Source organism: Schistocerca serialis, chromosome 7 (genome assembly GCF_023864345.2).
Source record: "Schistocerca serialis cubense isolate TAMUIC-IGC-003099 chromosome 7, iqSchSeri2.2, whole genome shotgun sequence".
In the NCBI taxonomy this organism is placed as follows: Eukaryota; Metazoa; Arthropoda; class Insecta; order Orthoptera; family Acrididae; genus Schistocerca; species Schistocerca serialis.
Genome location: NC_064644.1, coordinates 608,100,511 through 608,123,133, shown reverse-complemented (window position 1 = coordinate 608,123,133; position 22,623 = coordinate 608,100,511). Strand labels below are relative to the sequence as shown.

Sequence of the window (22,623 nt, the reverse complement as noted above, 5' to 3'; positions counted from 1 at the left end):
TCTTAATGCAGCTGTTAGGCACATTAACATGGGGCTGGAGAGAGTGCTGGTGGCAGAGGGCATGGGTCACACTTCAGTGGTGCCAGTTGGGTCTATTAGTAGATGGGGATTCACTAGGCATTGCCTGCACCTCAATAGGTATGGGAAGGGGAGGGGAGGGCTGGCAAAGCTTATAGTTGCCAGTGTACTGGGTGGTGGTGGTGGTGGGATCACGACCCTCGACCCTCGCTGGCCCACCCGCCCTGTGCTGAATATTTCTGCAGTGACTGCGACTCCATGCAAAATATTGTGTCCTCTCACGGCTGATACAGAATACTCGCAAATGCTCTCACTACGTAGTTCCCCTGCAGGTGAATTACTACAGAATCAAACTGTCTGGTAAAACTATTTTCCGTCACCAAGAATGGTATCTTGCTTGTAGTTTTCTTGCACTATTTTTGTAGATTAATCCAAAAGCGACGTGATTCGTTAGCTTTACATCAATAGTTTATTGTTCTTTCTTGGATACCCGTTTATAATGTCTGCATTTATCTATGCGTTCCTCACCGTACTAACTCAAGAACGAATAAAATAAGCCATAGATTATAGATTACTGTATGTTATTTTTGTTGTTCAGAACATCGTATTACGTCGTTTATAGGAGAAAGCGACGTACAGGTCATCTTTCATATCCCACTACAACATCGAAATTTACTGTGAGCAACGGTAAGAACAGTTTTACTTCACGTCTTTAAATCCATATTCCGGTGGGATAAGAAATTTCACATGGCCTACTGTTTGCATCACTGAATTACCCGAATATTTGTTGCGCTTTGTAATTACCCGATTATGCATAATTTTGTTTCTTTGATGAAATTTGTACAATACTTATGATTGTTGCACATAAGTATTCAACAGATTTTCCAACATTTGAAAGTTGGGAAATCTCTTTTTGTCAACAGATTAAATTCACTAATAGAGAAAATTCAAAGTCATGAATTGTAAATTTAGGCGTTACTTTTACACTTTGTGAATACGTTTCCAATCCTCCTTTTTGATCCGGGCTTTGGACCGGCACTGGTGAAGTTAAAAACATTTTTATTTTGTTTTCCCTTTTAATAATTTTTTTTCGTTTTTGAAGTTTTTTTTCTAATAGCATTATTGTTTTCATTCTATGCTGCAATTAGTAATTCTGTTTTGTGTGGTATTTTTCAAAATAGGGTACGACATACAATGAAACCTTGCAAGTTTTGCTTTCGTACCCGCTTTCTTGACACACTTTCTGTTTCCAGCAAACAATGTATCTACGCGTTAGCGCACTTTTCTTGGATTGCTCACTTGTTATAATGTCTGGAAAATGCCTTCCCACAAATCTTAGAGGATTATCATCAGAACACCTTCCTCTGCCAGCTTTTCTGCGCTCTAACGAATACGTTTCTCTAAGTTCCCTCACCAGTGACAGATGAAACTCTGCTATTGTCATTTTACGACCTGTTAGTGATCTGTGCAGGACATGAGTGTTTAAAACACACAGATCTAGAACGTGAAAAAAGAACTTTTTATACTGCTTCATTGTTTTCTGTATACATCCAACAGAGCTAAGCAGCATATCATCAGAACGGTCAACTGCTCCCATATTTAAGTTATAATCTACAATGCTTTATGGTTACTTAATTTTTTCTCCAGTATTCTTGTCAATCTTTCCTGTGTCAACCATTTCTGTGGTGTTACATGTGGTCAACATCCACACTTCCCTTTTGTCACACCACTTTATAGGAAGCATTGTATCAGTACACATAAATTGAATATCTCCATGTTCCAGTTTCTTCTGAAGTTTCGGCATGTTGCGTCTGTTCTTACGGGTAGTACCACATGCGTTCGTCCCATGATTGTGAAGCCAGGCGAACAAGTCTGGGCTTGAGTACCAGTTATCAATGTAGAGGGTATGTCCACCTTCCAAATAGGGCTTCATAAGTGTAGCCACTATGTCACCACTTTCCCCCAAATTGTGGAACTCACTTTCTGTTGATGCCCCTGTATAAACAATGAAATCCAAGACATAGCCAGTCTTACAATCACATAACACAAATGTTTTTATACCGAATCTACTCTGTTTCGATGGAATGAATTGTCTCAAAGATAAGCGTCCTTTGAATAATAACAAACTTTAACCTTGAAGAGTTTCTGATGTGGATTAAATGCACAATGGAAAGCTGTACGAACTTTATTGACAATGTTCCTAATTTTGAATAATCTGCATCGTCCAGTATTGGCAGAACTGTCACTGGACTGTTACATTCTCATAAGAACAAAAAGCGGTCTCTTGACATGAGTTCACTAAAAATTGGCTTATTTAGAAGAACATCTCTGGTCCAGTATTCGCTAATTTTCAGTTTTTTCACGCGAGGCATCAGAAGACAAACAGCTAAGAAATAATAAATTTCTTCATATCCAGTATCTTTCCACTTTGAGATTCGAGAAGGCACTGATTCGGGAGTATTCTCCTTGGTGAATACATAAAACCAATTCGTTTCGTCAGCTATATATTACAAAGAGCTGTCACTTTCGTCAAATTCAAGTAGTCCACCCTCACTGCTGCTCCCCATAAGAATCTCCACGATTTCCTCCTCAGTGCAACCAGTGCAAGTGAGTTTTGTGCTGGCTGTCATGATTTATGTACATGTATGTCGCACAAAGTTAGGTTGAGTACTATCTTGTAGGATTAAATAATTTATATGGACAAGCTAACGGAACACAGTGAGAGTGACAGCAGTATTAGATAACTGATTCAGCCAAGAAGAAAAGTTACTTCATAAAAAATCTGATACCAGTTTGACAGGAATTAGCATAACTGTTATTAAAGATTTATAATCTGCCCAAAGCAGCATTCAATTTCACTATTTTCTCAATCCAACAACCCATCATTAATTACTAATCCAGCTAAGAATGAGCATGTGATGTACATAGATATTAGGCATTAGTTTTAAGGAGAAGACCAGAGCACTGCAGTTAACAGAAGTTAATAACTACCTTCACACCACTTAATATTTAAGGCAATGATTGACAGTAAGAACAATGTTGTAGCTAATGACAGAAGTGGGGGTAGCATCAGTATCAGACAAATAGATCATGATCAAATAAAGTAAAATCATCACTTTACTGATTCTGTAAATACCAGAACAACTCTTCAGAGACTATCAGCATTTTATTTTTTTATTAATTTGATAGCAAACAAGGCATACCCATTGACATAGCATATAACAACCAGAGTTACTTACCTGAGCCTGTTTATTAGGCTCAAGCCTCAGCAAACATCCAACTTGCTGCGTCCGCGTGTGGACGATGCCCGCACACACAAAGTTATCAGGATTGGGGTCTATTCCATCGAGTAACTGCATTCCAAAACCCGCCAACTTTGTCCGAACAGCTGTCAGATCCATTGGTGTAGAGGCTTTAAAAATTTTTTGGGACCTCTGTTGGTTACTGCAAAACAAGTCGTTAAATTGAAAGTCGAATGTGATTTGTCAATATTTACACAAAAATAAATACCCTACAATTTTCCAACTCTGAAGCTACAGGCACTCACAAGATTGATGCCTTTTATATACCACTACACTCTAAACAACTTTTATACTAATTCTTCACCATTAAGGCAGATTTGAGGGTTTTGTGGAAAATCATACTAGAGTCCAATCAAGAATGCCAACTATCATGAAAACTGAATTAAAACTGATTTTAATAGTGGTCTGAGGACCTGTTGATAGCAGTTACAATGGTCTCCAGGTTTTCAATGTTCCTTAATAAGTATTCTACCAATTTCATAGAGAATGCAGGATTTTACTGACTAGTTAAAATAAAAAAGAACATTTGTGAATGAGATGAATATTATCTATTTACACTGTAGCCTGTTACATTTAAGGAACCGCGCGACTGCTACGGTCGCAGGTTCGAATCCTGCCTCGGGCATGGATGTGTGTGATGTCCTTAGGTTAGTTAGGTTTAAGTAGTTCTAAGTTCTAGGGGACTGATGACCACAGATGTTTAGTCCCATAGTGCTCAGAGCCATTTTTGTTACATTTAAACATATACTGTATTAATTATTATGCAATTTATTAGTATCAGCAGTAATTTTTTTGCTTTACACTGGCAACTAATGATACAATCTGCAATATTACATCCCGCACAATAAAATGTCGCAACACCGTAACTATTCCTACTGTTGATAAAACTGCACCTAGTTCCAAATTCCACTATCTCCACCACTATACCTTGTTTCCCCTTTTATCCACCACTAAAAAACACCATAACAATTCAAACATATTTCAACAGTAAGTAATAACAGCAGTTCTTTTGTGCCACAGTCCACAATGTACTCTTTTTTGTTATTCCCCAATCTGTAGGAACAACCTGCTGGTCACTGGCCACTGTGGAGGGCATTGTGGGCTCTGCATCTGCTTCTTCCAAGGACTGTCGTCTTCCTGGTTGCAGGGGACAAATACTCTGTTCCAACGGAGTGTCACTGCTGCTGGCATAGAGTCAGCAACATGCCAGCCCATGCCACCATACTTCCAGTTCCATGGGTAGTGAAATGGAACATGGCTGCTCTCCTATTCTGATGTTGATAAAATTGCTGTGCACGAGCTGTTTGCTCATCAGCTGTATCTGTCAGAAACCTCATTTCTTCATCTTCTATCACAACCTCCCATAGCAGGGATTGACTGGTGAGGTAACACGCTACCCAATCCTTTCTTGAAATATTATCCAGAATCTGCCATTCTGCCTCGCAACACAGTATCTTCTTGCATCAAGTCTTCTGTGCTGATTCAGTTGCTGTCGATCAGTTGAAACATCAGCATATAGCTAATGTCCTCCCTATAGTACACCCCGGCATGCCTCCTTCACTGCAGGCACATCTGAAAGTTTGTCTTTGAACAATTCAATGTTGGTAGGTGGTATAAGAACCATGACCTCTCAAGCAGTGCCAAGCCTCCCGAGGGGTTCAGGTTTCTACATATGGAAGAAAATTATAGGTGCACCTCGTCATTTGGGCATCATCTATCATTTCTGCAACATGTGGAGGATCTGGTTGTGAATTTGATATTTGCTTGTGATTCATATTCTTATTAAATCCAGCAGTTGCGGCTTTGTTCTTTCTTCAGCCAATACACTACTGCTTTTTTCATATCTGAAGATCGAGTAGACATATTCCACGTCTTACCAGCAATGACTCGACTGACACAGACCAACAGTATTTAACCGAAGAAGTATTCTGCATAGCACTCTGTTAACTACCCACACTGGTGTAGTGAGCAGAAGTCTGTGCACCCAAGCACTTGCACAGTACCCCTTGTTCGCAATTAAGATGGCATTATGATACGTTCTTACCGTCTGCACTGGCAGTTTATAATCTTAACTGGCTGTACTAATAATACTGTACACCGAATTCCCACCTTTGTCACTCATTTCTTCAATATGTGCACTATAATTTTGTTGCTCATCCAAAAAAGATGCCTAGGTATCTGGTGACAGATTTTCTATTCATGAACCTATTGCTTAATTTCATGATTGGGTCTCTTGAAATGGTCACATTTAACAGCATTTATTTTGCCTTTACAGGTTCAACAGATAATATAACTCCTTGTTATTGCATCTGTATCGCAAGTTGCTTCTCGAGTTGCCCTTTACAATGATCATCAGGTCATCAGCATATGCCGCTAGTCCTTACTACCACTTCGTTATCATATTGGAATTATATTGGAACAAATAAGGCCTCGTTATCACTCAGCTTTCTCAATGTCAAGCTGTGTGCCAGATCCCAGTAGACTGCCACTGTAAGATCCCTGAGGGCAACCTTATGAAATTTCTTTTGCAAAGATATGGCCATGATAGAATTGCTTCTCTGTTTTGACACTAGACCCTAAAAACAGTTTTAGAACACTTGTGAGTAGTCCAGGTATATCAGGTGATCGGGAAAGTGCTGGCCACCATAACAGCTACAACATATTTATGCAGAGTTTTTTTTCCTTCAGTCTTATCAGCTCATTACAGCATCTGTTGACTTCCCACTTCTGAATCCAAATTGTTGGCATTCATTCCATGAAGAAATCTTTTCTCCTGTAGGCTACCACATAGCAGCTTCTCCAGCACTGTTCCTACAATAACTAAAAGTCGTATTTGTCTGTAAAACTTTGGAGCTAGAGGTTCCTTCACACTTTTTGAAGATAGTTACATTCAGCTTCTTCCATGCATCTGCCCCTCTTACTCATTCAAGTAAACTTAATTGAGAACTTTCTCTAAATCCACACAATCTCTCTTCAATCTATTTTCTAACATAAATCTTAAGATCAGCATTGCCTCAAGTGTTCCCACATTTCTTCCAAACCCAAACTGATCTACCCTCGGGTTGGCTTCCACTACTGTCAGGCCGCTAAAGAATGTCCCTAACATTTCATGTGGAGGGTGCAAAAGTGCCAATCCAAGATCTGGAATTTGTGAAGGTTGCCATGTGATGGTGCCACGTTGCCATCCCTACAATTCAAGACCAGATGTGGTGCTACACTTTCTCAGTGAAGCTTCTGTCAGTCATCGATTCAGTTCACGTTATTGGTGTGGTATAAAGTGCCATACTGTTGATATAAAACATATGTGATGTGGCCTCTTCCTGAAGCCACAAGAATGTGAGCAGGGGTATGTTTTTGAGGTAAGTACAGGGTGACACAGAATAATGAGAATGTTTGAAATGAGAAGTGGCAGCCATGGGCAGGTGGGAGCACTGCGGGTTCATGACAGTTAAAGAGTATACAGTTAACCACTTCAGTAATCCTGGATCAGTGGAATGGACAACAGCGTGCGTTAGTCATAAAAATATTTTATAAGAACAATGACAGTTTGATAGTGGTGCAGACAGCGTTTCGACGTTTTTTATAATTTAGGACATCATGATGCCATTCTGTTGAAACACACGATAAAATGTTGGATTAATAACTTTGAAGAGACTGGATCTACCCTCAAGAAGAAACCAACAGGGCGACCAAGAAGTGTGCGTTCTCCACCCAACACTGATGTTGTACACAAGTCTGTCTTACACAGCGCACGGCATTCAATTCATAAGCAAGCAACAGGGGTTGGAATGTCCCAGTAAGGTGTCTGCAGAATTCTTCATCCTGATGTAAAACTACAGATAGTGCAACAGTTTAAGGACAATGATTACTCATTATGATTAGGATTCTGTCAACAAATGATAACAAAAAAACAATGACAATGAATTTGTAAACAAGTTGTGGATGTCAGATAATGCTCATTTTCATCTCACAGGTTATGTGAATAAACAGAACTACAATTACTGGGCAAAAACAAATCCTAATAACATCCATGAGTGCCCTTTAAATGCTAGTAAAGTGAAAGTAGGGTGTGGTACTTCATCATGTGGGATTATTGGACCATATTTTTTCACAAATGAACAGGGAAACACAGTAACTGTCAATACCGATCGCTACGTGGAGACGTTATGAACTTTCATTACTCCTGCATTGGACAACTTTCCAAACATTCGAGAAGCCTAGTTTCAACAGGACAGAGCGACATCACACACAGCATGGCAATCAATGACATACATGCGAGAATTGTTTGGCAACGTGTGATCTCATGATTCGGTAACATTCCCTGGCCCCTTAGATCGCCAGATTAATCTGTTTGTAATTTTTTCTTGTGGGGCTACCTGAAGAGCAAAATCTCCATGACACAACCAAAAACCCTTGATGAGTTAAAACAGAGAATTCAGGATGCAATTCACAGTATCCCAGCTCAGATGTTGCAGTGGTCAACGAGGAATCTGAACAGCAGATTTCACCAATGTATTCATACAGGAGGACACCATCTACAGGATGTAATTTTTAAAAAATTATAAATGCCATCAATATTTCGTAAATGGTAAAGTTGTAAGGTTTCAATTACTACTATGAATACAATTTATTTCCTTCATCATGTGGAAATGTTCCCGTTTTTCTGTGTCACCCTGTACTTAAGTTCAAAGCTAACAAAATTGTTTGATAGGATGAAACTTGGGTAAATGCTTGTCATTCTAGACTGATCGTGTGGACTGATGACACTGCACAAGGAGCAATGAAAGCTCTCTCTTAGAAGGCAGTTGGCTCATTCTTTTACATGCTGAAACAATCAGTGGGTCATTTCCAAATGGTTTGTTGTTTTTTACATCGAAGAAACAATGGCAACAAAATTTAAAGAATAGTTTGTACACACTTTGTTTCCAAACATGGAAAAGAACTCTACTATAATCTTCCATAATGCACCATATTCCTCTGCCCTTCCACGCTAATGTTTTACATGCAGCAGCAGCAGCAGGAACAGTGATGAAGTGGAGTGAGTAGAGAAGAACAGAAAATTCATTTAATTGTAAAAATGAAAGAGGCAGAACTGCTGCAAACTGAGAAACTGCAGGTATCACACATCATTTGCAACACTGACAGAACTGCCGAAGGAAAGGGTCAGAGTACTGTGCCTTCCACCATATCATTGCCTTTTAAAGTAAGTATAACCTGTGTGGGCTCATGCGAAAACATGTTGCAGACGTAAGTAAGAGTTTTAATTTAGAAGATGTTGCAACTTTAGTGTGCAAAACGTTGGGCAGTATTACTCTCACAAAGTGAACAATACTGTCAAATACACCTGTGTGTGCATGTGTGCGTTTTTCTTTGGTTCTTATGGGCACTCAACGGTGAGGTTATCAGTACCCTTACACTCATTAAAACAGACGAATGTGGAGGTAATCTCTAAAATTGTTGCACACTCATGCACATGAAATGTCCACACAGTCTCTCTATCTCATATGCATTAAAACAACTTTCAAAGAGGAAGAATAACTACACATGAAATTACAACCTAAGTAAAATGAAAAAGGAGCTAAAACAAACATAGAAGAAAATTTCAGTGGCCACTGGAGAGAGAGAGAGAGAGAGAGAGAGAGAGAGAGAGAGAGAGAGAGAGAGAGAAAAAAAAAAAATAAATAAATAAATAAATAAATAAAATAAAATAAAATAAAAATTAAAAAAAACTGGTATGAGCCAGTCACCCCATGAACAGACAACCCCATCTCCCCAAAGTCTTGGGGAAAATGTTGGACAAATCACAAAACTTTAAAATTTGAACCATATTCATCTGAACGTAACTTAAAATAAGAGTGCAGATACGGCGGCAAATCTGTCGCGGCCTGCTGGTCAGAAAATAAAACACAGCACAATGAAAGATGATGCACAGTGATCAGTATGCGACAAGCACAACAAAATGAAGGGTCCTCTTGCTAGAGAAAGAAGCTGTGGCATATGTAAAGAGAAGGAAGGGAAGGAGGACCTCATCCCGTCGATGTGGCTAAAGGACACATGTCACAGCTGTGTTGTGGGCTTTACTAGACAAATCTTATTGCATGTCACTTCCAGCCACTCGTCTTCTCATTGACGGACGACTCTGCGCTACAACAGCAATGTGATAGCATGCAGGGGGATGGCACACTGAAGTAACTGGGCATCACAACACACCATCTTGGTTGCTAGATTGTTTTAGTTGGAGGAGTACACCCTGGACATTCTGGATTACTTTATCTGCTGGGTACATACATTGTGGAGAGTAAAGGGCACTCTGACAATCTAAACACAAAAGAAATTTAACACTGGAAGTACATCTCATCTGCTTCAGTGCCTGCAAGATTGCATATAATTCTGCATCAAAGACAGTAAGTTCTTGAGCAGTCAGACCTTGAGGACACAACACGCGGATACAGCAGTGCAACCAAAGGAGGAGTCCTGTTTAGACCCATGTACAGACAGCTAAACAGCATGTGCTTATATAAAAAGCCAGAAAATATCACATTAAAAACAGAAGTAGGAAGGCAATCTCTCCTGTACTGCACCAAATCTAAAATTACTCTGGGCCACTGCAGTAATCAGAGCGGCAGATGGTTAAAACCTTAGATTTGCTGTCGTACTTGCTCCGCACTGAGTGATTCCAGCACATACTACACATGGATCCTAAATGGTATTGTGGCTTGTGGATGGTTGGAGAGAAGGCATTCCAGAGGTGGACGAGCAACAATACGGTATAGAGATGACGTAGGAGCTGCGAGGAACTTGTGTGTCTGAGGCACCGTGAGGAGCTGCTGCCAGATGGTGAGTGGCTGTTCCACATCCTCAGCACAGAGACTGGGTATGGGACTGCTCCTACATGCACCTGTGGCCAACTCAATCCCCTCTCGGTGGACAGTGTCAATGATCTTCAAACAAGGTGGCCTCGCCAACCTATACACTGTGAACCCATAGTCCAGCTGGGAATGCACGAAAGCCCTATAAAAATGGAGCAGACATGTCCTGTCCACTCCTCAACATATGTGGCTAACGCACTTTATGATGTTCAGTGCTGTGAGGGTACTTGCTTTCAGGTCTCTCAGGTGTGGCAACCACAACAATTTGGAGTCAAGAATGAGGCCCATACATCTCACCGAGCCTCTAAACTCATACAGAAGTCAGGTAAATTAAATATATGACAAACTATTAAAATGATGACAACACACACATGCACGCACATGCACATGCACACACTTTGAGAACAGCGAAACCGTCCACAAATAAAGAGCACTGTACAAGACTTCTTACCATATGTGTGTGATACTGTTTATGGCTACGGTGAAAAGGTTAACACTTTAAATGCTGCCCTGAGGAACACCATTCTCCAACTCCAAATGATCTGATGGCATGTCACCAACTTGGGTCCTAGAAAACTACTGAGACAGTGAAGACAATAGGAAGATGGGGAGGTGGCCACGAAAGCCCCACTGAAGTTGTGCGAGATGCGAGAATACAGTGCCTTCAAGTAGTACTGTACACCTTACTAGTATCTAAGAATCTGCCAATACAGTGATGATGATGATGACGATGACGACGATGTAGGAAAGCCTGCTGGATGGTCCCCTCTAGCAGGGTCAGCTTGTCAACAGTGGACTAAAATTTCCAGAATCCACACAGAGCGGCTAAGGAGGTGCCTGCTCTCTAACACCCACACCAGACGACGGTTAACCATTTGCTCCAGGGTCTTTCCCCCACAACTCATTAAGACTATACTCCTGTAACTACTGTGAGACGTGTGGGCTTTTCCTGGTTTGAGGAGAGGTGTCAAAGCTCTATGAGCTGGGGAAGTTGCCTGCATGCTACTAAGATTAAAATATTCGAGGAGGATTTCCTTTGACATAGGTGGGAAATGTTGAAGCATGTAATACCGCATTTGGTCATGACTGTGTGCAGTGTCACAAGTCTCACACAGTCCCGATTCCAGTTCTCACATGGAGAAAGGTGAGTTGCAGGACTTAGAACTGTTGGGTCTAAAGTTCAGCTTGCCCCCTCTTGACAGTTCTGTGGCGACGACAAAATGTCGGATCCTGGCTAGCACTGGCATTAGCCTTTGAAAACTGCTTGGCCGGTGTCTGAGCGATGGGTTTTTGAGACATCCCTGTTTCAGCACTGCTGCTATTGGTGACCTTCTGTGTGTACCAGAAATCCTTTGGATGACTTCCCATACATTACTAGAACAAGAGTACAGGAACACTTGCCACGATCATCTCATGCTCTCCTTAATGACATGTAGAGCCTCGGCCCTCGCTACTCTAAAGGCTCCGAGATTGTCCGCTGTTGGCCGGCATTTAAACTGTTGAAGAGCCACATGCCTGTCCCAGATTTCTGAATGGCACATATCTGTCCGCCAACTTACAGATCACCTCTTAAGATGACCTGAGGACTTTGGGGTGGCTAGGTCAGTGGCACGATACAGCACTCTTGTTGTGTGTTCCACCCATTCCTAAATGCTGTTGTGGAGTTTAAGCACAGCCAGCTGGATGAACAGAGCCCACTTAGCCTCACTGATCATCCATTTTGGTGGCCTCTGTTCAGTAGGTGGATCCGCAGTGGGATGTAGTCACTGGAATGAAGTTCATCAGTTTCTTCCCACTGTGCTGAGTCTGCAAGGCTGGAGAGCAGAAAGATGTCAATGGCTGAGGATGATCCGGTAGCTGCCAAGTAATCAGGAGGATTGTCCTGTTGAGGATGCACAGTTCTTGAGATGTCATGAGGTTTTCCACAACACAACACCTGGCGTAAGTATAGTTTGAGCCCCACAATACATTATGGACACTGAAATTACACAGTGGGAGAAACAGATGGGGGAGTTGTTCAATAAGGCCTAAGAGAGCCTCAGAATCTATTGCATGCTTCAGAGGTAAATACATTGAGCAGATAGTGATGATCTGAGTCACATGAACTGCAACGGCTACTGTTTGTAGGACAGTAACCGAGGAGAGAGGACGGGAGTGTGTGTTATCGACAAACACAGCAATGCCTCTGTTCCCACTATCAACTCTTGTTGGAGGCCATTGCCCATTAGTACAGGGGCATCAGCAGCTTTGAAATGTGTGTACTGTAAATGCAAGAAAGGGGGCCTGTGCAGGTGCCAAGAATTTCAGTTTCTCCACATGATATCTGAACCCAGTCATGTTCCACTGCAGTATGGGAGTCATCTATCACAGGGGTTTCCACTGGGATGGGAAGCTCACAATGGGTTGGGTAGAGTTTCAGCTATAGGGCAAGATGGTTGCCCCAGGCTGACTTTGCAGTCCATGCTCTGAAGCAGAAGGAGCAGAGTCATCAAGGCAAATGACACTGACAATGTCTGATGATTTACTGTATTTTGTCTGTGGTGGAAGCTTCCCATTTACTTTTTTAGACTGAAGGGCTTTGGAGGAGCTACCACAGCAGCAATGGAGGTTCTGGTAGGTACACAGTGGTGGCAACTGTCACTTCATCCGACATTCACAGAAGGGCTATGGGCTCTGAAATAACTGCAGCACGACGTGGGCACTGACAAAAACAGGTATTAGTGGTGACACTAGCAATCTACATTTGTGTAGAAGCAGTGGCTGTTTAAATAGGCTTTCTATGGGCTGAAGCAAAACATGTGTGTAAGGGAGACTGTATGGCCTTACAAATCATCTTGGTCTCTCCATATGGGATGCATTTTGATGTCAATCCCTTCATCTTCTGTTCTTCAAGGAAGATGCTAAAATCCGAACTCCAAACAGAGTGATCCCCCAGAGCAATTTGCACATTTTAGATGAGAGGAGCAGCCAACACTGTTGTGGGTGGCTTTGCCCCATTTGCCACAAGTGGCTTCACCTTTGCATCTTAAGGTGGTGTGCCCAAAGCACTGGCATTTAAAACAGCACAGTTGTTGAGGACATATCATCATACACGTAGACAAAGGAAATCTGCCTTGATATGCTCTTGGAGTTTCGTCCTATTAGAGGTAAGTATGAAGGAGTCAGCTTTTGTGAGATCCCCATCCACCATTGTCATTTTGCACATCAACAATACCTCCCTGATCCCACTCTTCCTTCAATTCCTCCCAGGGAATGTTGACAAGATATCGACAGGTCACATCTTTGCTATAGTTCAGGGTGTTGTGGAGCTCTGATTCTGTGGCATATTCCCCCTTGGCACATAGTTTTCTAGAGGTTGGTGGCTTGTTGGAAATTAACAGTTTGAACCAACAGTGTTCTGTTATTCAATTGCTCGATAGATTTCAGAGTATCTGCAATGCCCTCTAAATCTTTCTGAATATAAATGGAGGAAACCACCTCAAAGCTACCTTCTTTTCACTTCACAAAACTCATTCTGACCAGCAGCATGTGACCAGAATACAGCAGACATTCTAGTCATTAGTTCGGATAGCCAAAAATACACTACGTCCAAAAATCAGTTGAATGAATGCATACATGTTCATAATTTCGTGTGCCATGAAATCGCCCTTCGAAACCATCCTACAAGATGTGAGATTAGCCTTTTCTTGGGAAAGGGTCAATTGTCACCCTGTTCACAAACCATCGTTCGCCTAACGGAACCCTGGTTTAGGACCATTAACACAAACCACCTATACGCATTAGACCAACCCACAATATTAACACTTTGTAGCTATGAACAGAATTTCCAGTCACAAACATACGGGTTATGACGCCACTTTTAATTTTTCACGACAGTATGGCTTACTCAGTCAGTATCCGCACCCATTTACCTATGTTTTTTCTACCTGAAAGTTCATTCGCGGTTCCTTTGTCAACTGAATCATCTGTTTTATCTAATATAACAAATGATCACTTTTTAACATCAATTGATGACCTTTTGAAACACGAGAGAGGACAAATTTCTTACGATCTCCTGTTAGGACATTTAAGTGAATGGCAGACAGCCACTAATCTACATACAACTATTGTACCCAGTGTCACAGTAACCCCCGTCACTGCTATTTTTATTATTGTACCGATACGGATATTGTATAAAAAGTGATCTTGCAAACGGTTACGACTGTCCCCTCCAATAGTTCCAGAACCCCAGCCTCATGGCGAATATCCCCGACGATTCGATGGAAGAGCCTATCAATACATGTGCCCTCCTTTAGTTTTAACAGTTCCACTGTGTTATTAATTAATGTGAAAACTGGTGCAGCATAGTGAAGTGCCCCCTGAGTGTTAATACCCTTTTAAATGGGCGTGAAACCTGTGAACCTCCCCTCATACTCCACTGCACTGAGTTCCAGTGGATGTGCCTGGCCACTGCCACACCACCTTCTAGCCGGCAGCTTGTGCACTGCCCGCTGAGGACAATGCAACACGGCACGTTGCGCCACTCAGCTTTGCGTGTAACTTCAGTGATGATACGTATATGCTTTTAAATTCATTTAAGAAACAAAGATGTTTGGCGTGTACTCCTGATTCAAACTATTACCTTCCAATGTGTTTTATTCACACTTGTTAACTGACGTAATCTTGTTTTGATGTTTTATAATATTTATTCCTTGTTCTTGTGTAAACATAATATTGTTGAAGTGTGTAAGACCCTTCGTGACCCCTAAGAGGTCTTCAAAGTCTCTACGCCCATCCGTAGTTTAAGGCCCCTGCAGTCTTCCGTTGGAAACTTTAACAACCAAATAATGTCTATTTCGTCTTTGCAAACTAAAATTGTCAACATTTAAATAACAAACACGCTGAGCGAAATCACATATGTTTTCTGCTCCCACAGAAGGGGGAGGAGTGTAATGTTGGGGCCTGATAGTAGGGGATTCTACCTTTATTTTACTTCAAAAGGTTTATTTCATTTTCTTGTTACAGTCAAGCATTAGCCCGTAGCTTCAGCTGCCAGTAATTTTCTCGTTCCATGGTCTGGTAACAGTAAGTCAGCACTGAGGTGGGCAATCGTGATCACATGCCTCTCTCATGTACTGACGAGGTAACGCCGATTAGGCGAAGCTGACCAGGCACGCTTCGGAACTTTCCATGCCACCCCCGCCTTTGTCTTGGCTCCTGGCCAATCGGGGCAGAGGAAATCGCGTGGCCGTGCTGGAGCTACCCTGCTGCCCGTCGACCAAAAACACTCTCTCTGCCGTGCGCCAGGGGCTGTGATCATCATCTTCTCTTCCCGGTGCTGCGGCGCTGAGGACTTTCTTTCTGTAGCTGCCACGCCATTTGGACTTATCCGAATGGCAGCCACCACTTTTCTTTAACTTCGCCTAAGTTTGCTGTGAACTATGTTTCGCCTACCATACATTTTGGGCTCACCCTCACCTCCCTAGCGCTGACTTGTGTTGCCCATTTGAATTAACATCTGTTGGTTTTTCTGCCAATACATGGTCACAACTCAGGAAATAGTGTCAGAACAATTTCTTTCAACACATTTGCCCACTGCCTTAGCCACTCCTAAGAGAGGTGTTTCTGCACAAACTGGTGTCAGAATCAGGATTCGTTCCCATAGTGACTTTGTTGCTAATTTAAGTTCTTCTGGCAAGGGTATCTTGCCAGTAGCCACAGGCCATAACATCATTAGCACTTTTCTATGGACAATGAGCAGGAGCTTTCACTTCATTATGGTTTTAGTGCTGACCATTTCGCGCGTATAGAATGCGCCAGCTGCCCACCACATGGGACGTGGCTGTGTCAGTAGAAACACACAGGGTGCGTGTTGCAGTTGTTCGAGTCCGAGAAAACCAGCGACGAGAGACGAACATCGTCACACCATCTGCCGCCCCGTGAGGGTCATGCAGCCGAGTGCCGGGTGAGCCACCGTCGTCAGCTGCCAACACATGCGCCACCGCCCGAGGGCCCAGTAGCAGTTAGCCTGCATCTATGGTAGCCACCGACAAACCTGCCATCCGCCACTTCACCACGTTTAACATCACGGGCCATTCATCACTAAACCAGGTTATTTTGTGCTCCCCCCCCCCTTTTTTTTTTGTTGTAACATTCACATCATGGTCACTAGAGCCCCCTGATTTAGTAAACATGTTGATAGGAACTCTAGCAATGGAATGGGATACTCCCGGAGAGGCAGCTGTCTCGCAAGACCCACTCGAGGCTATCAATGCTAGAATGAACCAATTGTTCATACAAAATCAAGAGTTAATTGATCAAAAGTGGGTCTTGAAACAGATGCTGGAAGCCAACGTGCGAACTTCTGTACCTGTGGCTAGCTCCACACCTGTAACAACTGTACAACCCGTGACAGCTAATACTAATTTTGTCACTAATACAACAACTGCAACCTCAGCTAACATGGCAACTGTAAGCAATTTTCCTGCAGCTTCTTTCATTTCCACCTTTTCTGGAAAGTCCCATGAAAACGTGGTTATGTTCGTACAGAATATTCATGATGTGGGTCATACCTGTGCCTGGCCGGATGATCTATTGGTCAATGTAGCCAGATTGAAGTTGACAGGGGAAGCAAGAATGTTCATAGACACAGTGGACGAATTCCGTGATACACATGATTTTGAACTTTTGGTCCGTGGATTAATTATGCATTATTCTGACACCAGAGGTATCAGATATTATCGCGATCAGTTATCAACTCTTAGGCAGAAGCCTAACAAGGATTTTGATACTTATGCAGATCACATACCAGCCTTGCCTTGTCGTACCTACAAGCTTGGCGAAAACGTCAGTGAGAATAGGATTTTGCGCTTGGAAGCAGAAACTTGTACTACTGATGTGTTTATTCACAGTATTGACCCCTGAATTTGTGGAGAAGTTAAAACGGCCTCCCCCACCTATCTGTTTGATGCTGTTAGCAGTAGTATGCAAAGAAGTACTGCACTTCGGCACTGCCGCACCATGTCCGCCGGAGCTATTACCAGTATTAGCAAGAGAAGTACTTTATCAGTGTTGTGGGAGACCTAGCAACACGGCAATGCGCTGTCGCGCACCTTTCTGCACTATTTGCCACACTGTAGGCCATCTCAATAACGTTTGCCCAACAAAATCACTATTTTCTTATCAGATGCACGATCACCGCCTCAACGCGAGGTATAATCAGGTAAACGAGTGGGGGGCAGGCTCCGCCACCCACCCTCTCCCCCGACTGGAATAATACACCCGGTGAGGACCGGAGAGAGTAAAGAGGTGGGACCTATTAGTGTAAGTGGTATACTCGGGAACAAATTAGTTAAGATTTTAATTGATACTGGTGCACAAGTTAGTGTGTTATTTGTAGATAAAAATGATTGAAAGGTGTTGCGGCCACGCCGATTTCATATTAGGGGTCTTGGAGAAGGAACAATTGTCCCTGCAGGTACCTGTGTGGTGAACCTGCGAATATATGAGAACAGTTACAGTCAGAAGATGCAAGTAGTGAGGCTAAAGAGATGTGATTTCGACATCATGTGCACCATTATCAGGGGATAGTGAATTATCGAATGCGAATTGTGCAGTTAGGTGAAGCAATTCATCACTTCGGCAGTGCACCAACTCACCAGACGCGAGGAAGCTGTGAAAGGCGCTGCTCACAGTCTCCCATAAAACCGCGAATGTGGGTGATAAGAACCACTGACCCTGTAAGGATAAGAAGCAGACATGGAAAAAGTCTTTGGACAGATGTCAAGAATCGGAGGCAGCCGAAGACAGACATTTTGGTGGATCCACTCACCCAGAATGATGTGTTAGATCGCCAACAAGTTCAAATTAAGAGAAGTATTTGTCGACCAGAAAGAAAACAGAAATGTTTTGCAATACCTGTGAGTATAGATAATTTTGGTGTAAAAGATGTTATAATACCGAGAGGTATTATTGTCGCTAGTGGACAGGAGATTTAGGAAGAAGTAGGATGAGCCCAGATTCAACAAAGTAAAGATGAGAAGGGATGGAAGAAGAAGAAGAAGAAGAAGAAGAAGAAGAAGAAGAAATTTCTAGTTAGAGAAGTGCGTTATGTAGCATCACCATTACGGAATCAGTTGTCAGAGAAGTTAAGTCATTTATGTATTGAGGAGAAAAAGATGTTACAGCCAGTGTTAGAGGAGTTTTCTTGGTTGTTTGAAGAGAGGCAGTTTCTAACAGCTACAGATTTGGTTCAGCACGAAATTCCAACCCGTGAAGCTGGGCCGATTGTGCACAAGCCATCTCAAACTCATGGGCGTCTCCCGTGGTAGTCGTGCCGAAGTAGTCAGTAAATAGTGAGGAAGCCTATCGTCTATGTGTCGATGCGAGTGTGGTGAACCAAGTAACTACTCTGGACACACATCCCCTATCGCGTATTGATGAAACCTTGGACAGACTATGCAACTGTACGTTATTCACCACCCTTTATTTGTGCTCTGGATATCGTCAGATCCCTGTTGCACCTCAGGATCACCACAAAACTGCTTTTGTTGTACCTATGGGACTATATAAATTTGTAAGAATGCCATTTAGTTTGAGGAATGCACCCGCCACTTTTCAAAGATTTGTAGCCTTGTAGTTGCGCAGATGGAAACCCACGACATGTTTAGTATATTTAGATGACATTATCATGATTGAGATTGAGGGATGTATTGGAGAGGTTGAAAGGAGCCCACCTGAGTGTCAAACTGGAGAAGTGTGCCTTTGCCTAACCATAGGTACAATATTTAGGACATATAGTAAGTGCGGAAGGTGTCAAACCGGATCCCCGTTTGACCACAGCAGTAAAGGACTTTCCAATACCAATAAGTACCAAAGAATTACAGTCATTCGTAGGCCTTGCAAATTATTATAGACTTTTGTGAACAATTATGCTACCATTGCTTAGCCGCTGACTGAACTATTGAAGAAAGGAGTTAGTTTCACCTGGACCAAGGAATGTGATGAAGCGACGCAACAAATTCAACATGTTTTGACTAGAGCCCCTGTACTAGCCTACCTAGATTTTGAAAAACCATTTATTCTGTCGGTAGATGCCTCAGATTATGCTGTAGGAGTCATTTTGTCACAAGAAATCAAGGAAGAAGTGTGACCAACTGGTTATGCGTCTCGACAGCTTAACAAAGCTTACTTTATGTGATTGAAAAGGAACTTTTAGCACTCACATTTGGCGCAACCTACTTTCGATGCTATTTGTATGGGAGGAAGTTTACTGTCATTAGGATCATGCCCCATTACAGTGGATGCTAAGCTTGAAAGATCCCAGCAATAGGTTAGCTCATTGGGCTTTAAAATTGAGCGAATTTGAACACAAGGTAAAACATAAGCAAGGCAGGTTGCATAAAAACGCCAATGCGTTAAGCCGGAAGGTTAGAGTAATTGTTGCCAAAAATATTTCAATTGAAGAATTGAGGGAAACGCACCAAAGAAATGTTGAATGCCATAGATATGAAACTTTGCCCGAATTTTGTGTCGAAGGTGGAATTGTGTATCAAAAAACCCCACTGGGTAAACGAGTACTAATCCCGAAAGAATTATGTCCTAAGATAATAGCACAATATCATGATAGCCTGCAAGTGTATCGTAATGGTCTTCACACCACAAATTGTCAAATAGCTGCCCGTTATTTCTGGGACGGCATACGGGGGAACATGCAAAAGTATATACAAAATTGTTTTCCCTGCATTAGGAGGTCATTGCCCCCTCAAACGAAGATACCTTTAACAACAAGTGCCAGGAGCCACTTGCCCGTAGGCCTTAGTAGCAGCAGATATTGTCAGTCCTTTCCCTTTGAGTCCACAGAACAACAGATACATATTGTCAATTATAGATCATTTTTCCAGATTCCTAATTCTTATCCCCATACCGGATGAGTCAGCAGAAACTGTAGCTCAAACATTTGTCACCCACTTGGTGTTATCATATGGAAGTCCTGAAGCTGTACTTACAGATCAAGGCATGAACTTATGTCAGCATTATTTACAGAAGTTTGTCACCTATTGAGAATCAAAAAGTGGAGAGCGACCCCATTTCACCCTAAGGCTAACGGACGCTTAGAGCGAGTTGACTGCACAGTCACACGTATGCTTTCTTATTATGTCAATGAAAATCATTCTGATTGGGACAGGTATTTCCAATACGTCACATCAGCATATAATAGCCGTGTCCAAGAGGCCCCTGGATACTCCCCCTATGAGGCAGTATATGGCCAACCCATGAATTAACCTTTTGAGATTGACAAACTGCCCCCAGGGATTAGATCCACAGATGTAAAAGGTTTGAAACGACATTTAAAAGCTATTTGGAAGAAAGTAAGAGGAAACAATGCTAAAGCTACAGCTCAGCAGTTAAAAAGGAATAATGAGAGAGAAATAATGCCCGAGTACAAGGTAGGAGATTTAGTGATGTTGAGCAATCCAGTAGTTAAGAAGGGAAGGAGGAAGAAGTTTACTTCTACGTATGTATACCCCATCATGCGGGTTACTTTTAGCTGGTAAATGCAGAAATTCAGTTAGTGGAATGGACAGTGATTGATCATTTTGACAGGTTACAGTTGTATAAGGGTTCAGAGCCACCCCCTGCTTCACAAGTAGCCCCAGACAAGAAGACAAGAAATAAAGTAGTGCAACCTCCTATAATACGTCCTAGATATACTACAAGATCAAAACACCCCTATGGGTTACGATCCAGGGACTAGGTATAGCATGCCACGTATTTAATTTGAAAAGTCTTTAGTGAAGCAAAAGAATTAACTGACGGGGAAACTGCCGTCATTGCTATGTATTAATTTAAGTTGTGCATGTTATTTGAAAGTATTCATAAGTATTGGCAACCATTTGTAATAGAAGTTAGGATGTCATATATTAATGGGAAGGGATTGGAGTTTTCATAATCATTTTGTCCTGCATCATTCTATGTCTCCAGTAATGTTTTCATAGTGGTAAAGATCTGGAAGCACAATCACTCATTAGTAATGGAATTAAGAGGAGCAGTTGTCCTTGTCAGTAGAACACAAAGAGTAAGAATCAATTGATCTTTTACATGTCAAATGGAATGACACTTCACATGTCGATTTAGTAATCGGTCAACAGGAGCAGATGTTAAAGCTTTGCCAGAAAAGCATTTTAGTTGCACGCATTCATAACTGCCATTAGCACAAGATCAATGACAACCCACCGCCCTCTACTTACAGTTTGGGATAACCACATTATGCGTATGTTTATGCTAAGAGCTCAGACACCCAAAACAACACTGTTAAAATGGGAAAAAACAATTTGAACATCAGGCTAGAGAGACAGTGTCTTCAATTAACAAGAATACGGATGTTCAAGTTAAACATCAAATACGTTACTTTAAAAGTAAAAGGAGCCTTCCCTAAGTGCTATTATATTGTTTCTTAATATGCCGCTGGAGAGACAAGGTAAGTTTTCACGATACTATGTGTTTCTACATACCAAACGCAAAAGAGTAAGTCGCTTGGTTAATGCCAGGCAAGATAGATACATGCAGTTTGTTTGCAAAACACAAGTCTTGCCCTCCCCGCCAACTGAGCAGCTATTAGGATTCCGCCCCTCCCTGCTGCCTTGTGACGCGGAACCCCTCACTCCCCTCCCTCCACCCCACAAGCCACACGCCTCTGCCATGATGGAGTAAGCCCCCACACTACGCTTCCGTAACATCCACCATACGGTTGCAACGTGACCAAAAGACCCAAAGAAGATAGTTTTTTTTTTGTAAATACCACTTAATCCATAAAATAGCAGACGTTGAGGTCTCAAATCAGTCTCCAGCTATGTTGTATTACCACTCTCGCGGCTAATAAACAGATCTATATGGCGCCAAGGAAGCGGGCCCTTGCTGTGATATTTATTCTGTAAAGTGAACGCTGTGTGGGAAACACATCAGCCAAAAGGATCGAGTTTGAAATGCCATTGTAAAATACGGTAGAGTAAAAACCGAGTTAATACAGATCCAGAACAGTAGTCGTAACTGCATACCCCACTTACAATTTCAGAAGTTATTAGGTCCGAGTTTCCAGTAAACGATATTTAAGAGTCAAGTCGTCATCACAGTTCATGCAGAAACATAAAACCTATGAATTACGTACATTTTAGAAGAACAGAGTGTCTAATTGAGTAAATGAATCATGGCAGTTCAGTGAATTTTAACGATCGAGTTGTCTGTATCTCTTGAAAACAAGGCCCTCCGTGAGTAAATGTCGTGAACGACATAAGGTAAGCCTGGAAGACATTTAGGAACCACCCAGAGGAATTTAACTCTATGTGTAGCAACGAAATCTACCCTGCCTCCACATACAGAGGCCCTTTTCCGCTCTCCACCACCGCCCCACTCCCCCCTTGGGACCAAGCCCAGCCATCTGCTTTGTATCCAGCCAC

General features: G+C 42.1%; 1 protein-coding gene across 1 annotated transcript in view; it reads right to left on the bottom strand.

The window, feature by feature from the left end:
• The window catches only part of LOC126412682 (AP-2 complex subunit alpha), a 322,697-nt gene that overhangs the window by 14,755 nt on the left and 285,319 nt on the right, over window positions 1-22,623 (bottom strand). Inside the window, exon 18 of the mRNA XM_050082389.1 lies at window positions 3,258-3,462. Within this exon, the coding sequence (XP_049938346.1) occupies window positions 3,258-3,462 (205 nt within the window). The remainder of the gene's footprint in view (window positions 1-3,257; window positions 3,463-22,623) is intronic.